Source organism: Entamoeba histolytica, genomic scaffold, assembly GCF_000208925.1.
Source record: "Entamoeba histolytica HM-1:IMSS scf_1104750517195 genomic scaffold, whole genome shotgun sequence".
Classification (NCBI taxonomy): Eukaryota; Evosea; order Mastigamoebida; family Endamoebidae; genus Entamoeba; species Entamoeba histolytica.
In genome coordinates, this window is record NW_001916368.1 from 1 (window position 1) to 1,010 (window position 1,010).

Here is a 1,010-nt window from a genome sequence, read left to right on the forward strand (position 1 = left end):
ATCCTAAAAAAATGATATTCAAAATTCCAAACATAGTTACTTTTCTAAACTATTTATTTAAGTAAAAGAACTTGAAAATTAGAATATGCGAATAATACTGTTAGTAGCCATTATTGCACTTAGTTATGCTAAAGTATTAGATGCAGAGACATTAGTAAAACTTCAAAAATTATCACTTGGATGTCATTTAAATGGAGTAGTATATTATACAACAAGTCAATGGTTTGAAGAAGAAAATAAAACAAAACATTCATTAAAGAAATTAACATTAACTGAAACTGAACCAGTTGATTTAATTCCATATAGTGAAGAATCATTTTCTAATTTTGTTTGTCTTAATGAAGGTGTTTATTTGCTTCATAATGGACAGATTGGAAAAATAGAGAATGACAAGATTGTAGACATTACTTCTACACCTATTTCTATTGATACATTTAAAATGATTTCTGTTGGTGGTAAATTAAGAGGACTTGCATCAATGACTGTTTTCCCAGGAATGACTCTTGAAGAATCAGCAAATAAATTTATTGAATTAGAAAAACAAAATTATAGAGTATATGATCAATTGATGATAAGAAGATGGGACACTTATTGGGATGGACAATTCCAACATTTATTTACTTTTAAAGAAGAAGATGATAACTCAATTACATTTAAAGATATAATGAATGATAAGAAATATGATTGTCCTGCACGTCCATTTGGAGGAAATGAAGAATATGATATTAGTCCAGATGGAACAATGATTGCATTTTCTATTTTATTAGAGAATCCAGCATCATCATTAGATAATAACGTTTATTATGCAACATTTGAAAATCCATTAGAATGGAATTGTATCACAACTAATAATAAAGGATATGATAATCAACCATTATTTAATAATGATGGAAGTCTTTTATATTATCTTTCAATGTCAGCACCTAAAGATGAAAGTGATAAATCAGTATTAAAATCATATGATTTTAATCAAAAAGTAATTAGAGATATTACTGGAAATATTGATTTAT

The 1,010-nt window shown here is 26.3% G+C and overlaps 1 protein-coding gene across 1 annotated transcript; it reads left to right on the forward strand.

The window, feature by feature from the left end:
- Positions 1-85: 85 nt before the first annotated feature.
- On the forward strand, positions 86-1,005 carry EHI_061340 (dipeptidyl-peptidase, putative; the record flags this gene model as incomplete). The annotated part of the gene is made up of 2 exons (XM_001914610.1): positions 86-796; positions 985-1,005. The coding sequence occupies 2 exons, from the start codon at positions 86-88 to the stop codon at positions 1,003-1,005; spliced, it is 732 nt and encodes a 243-aa protein (XP_001914645.1).
- Between the last annotated feature and the right edge of the window lie 5 nt (positions 1,006-1,010).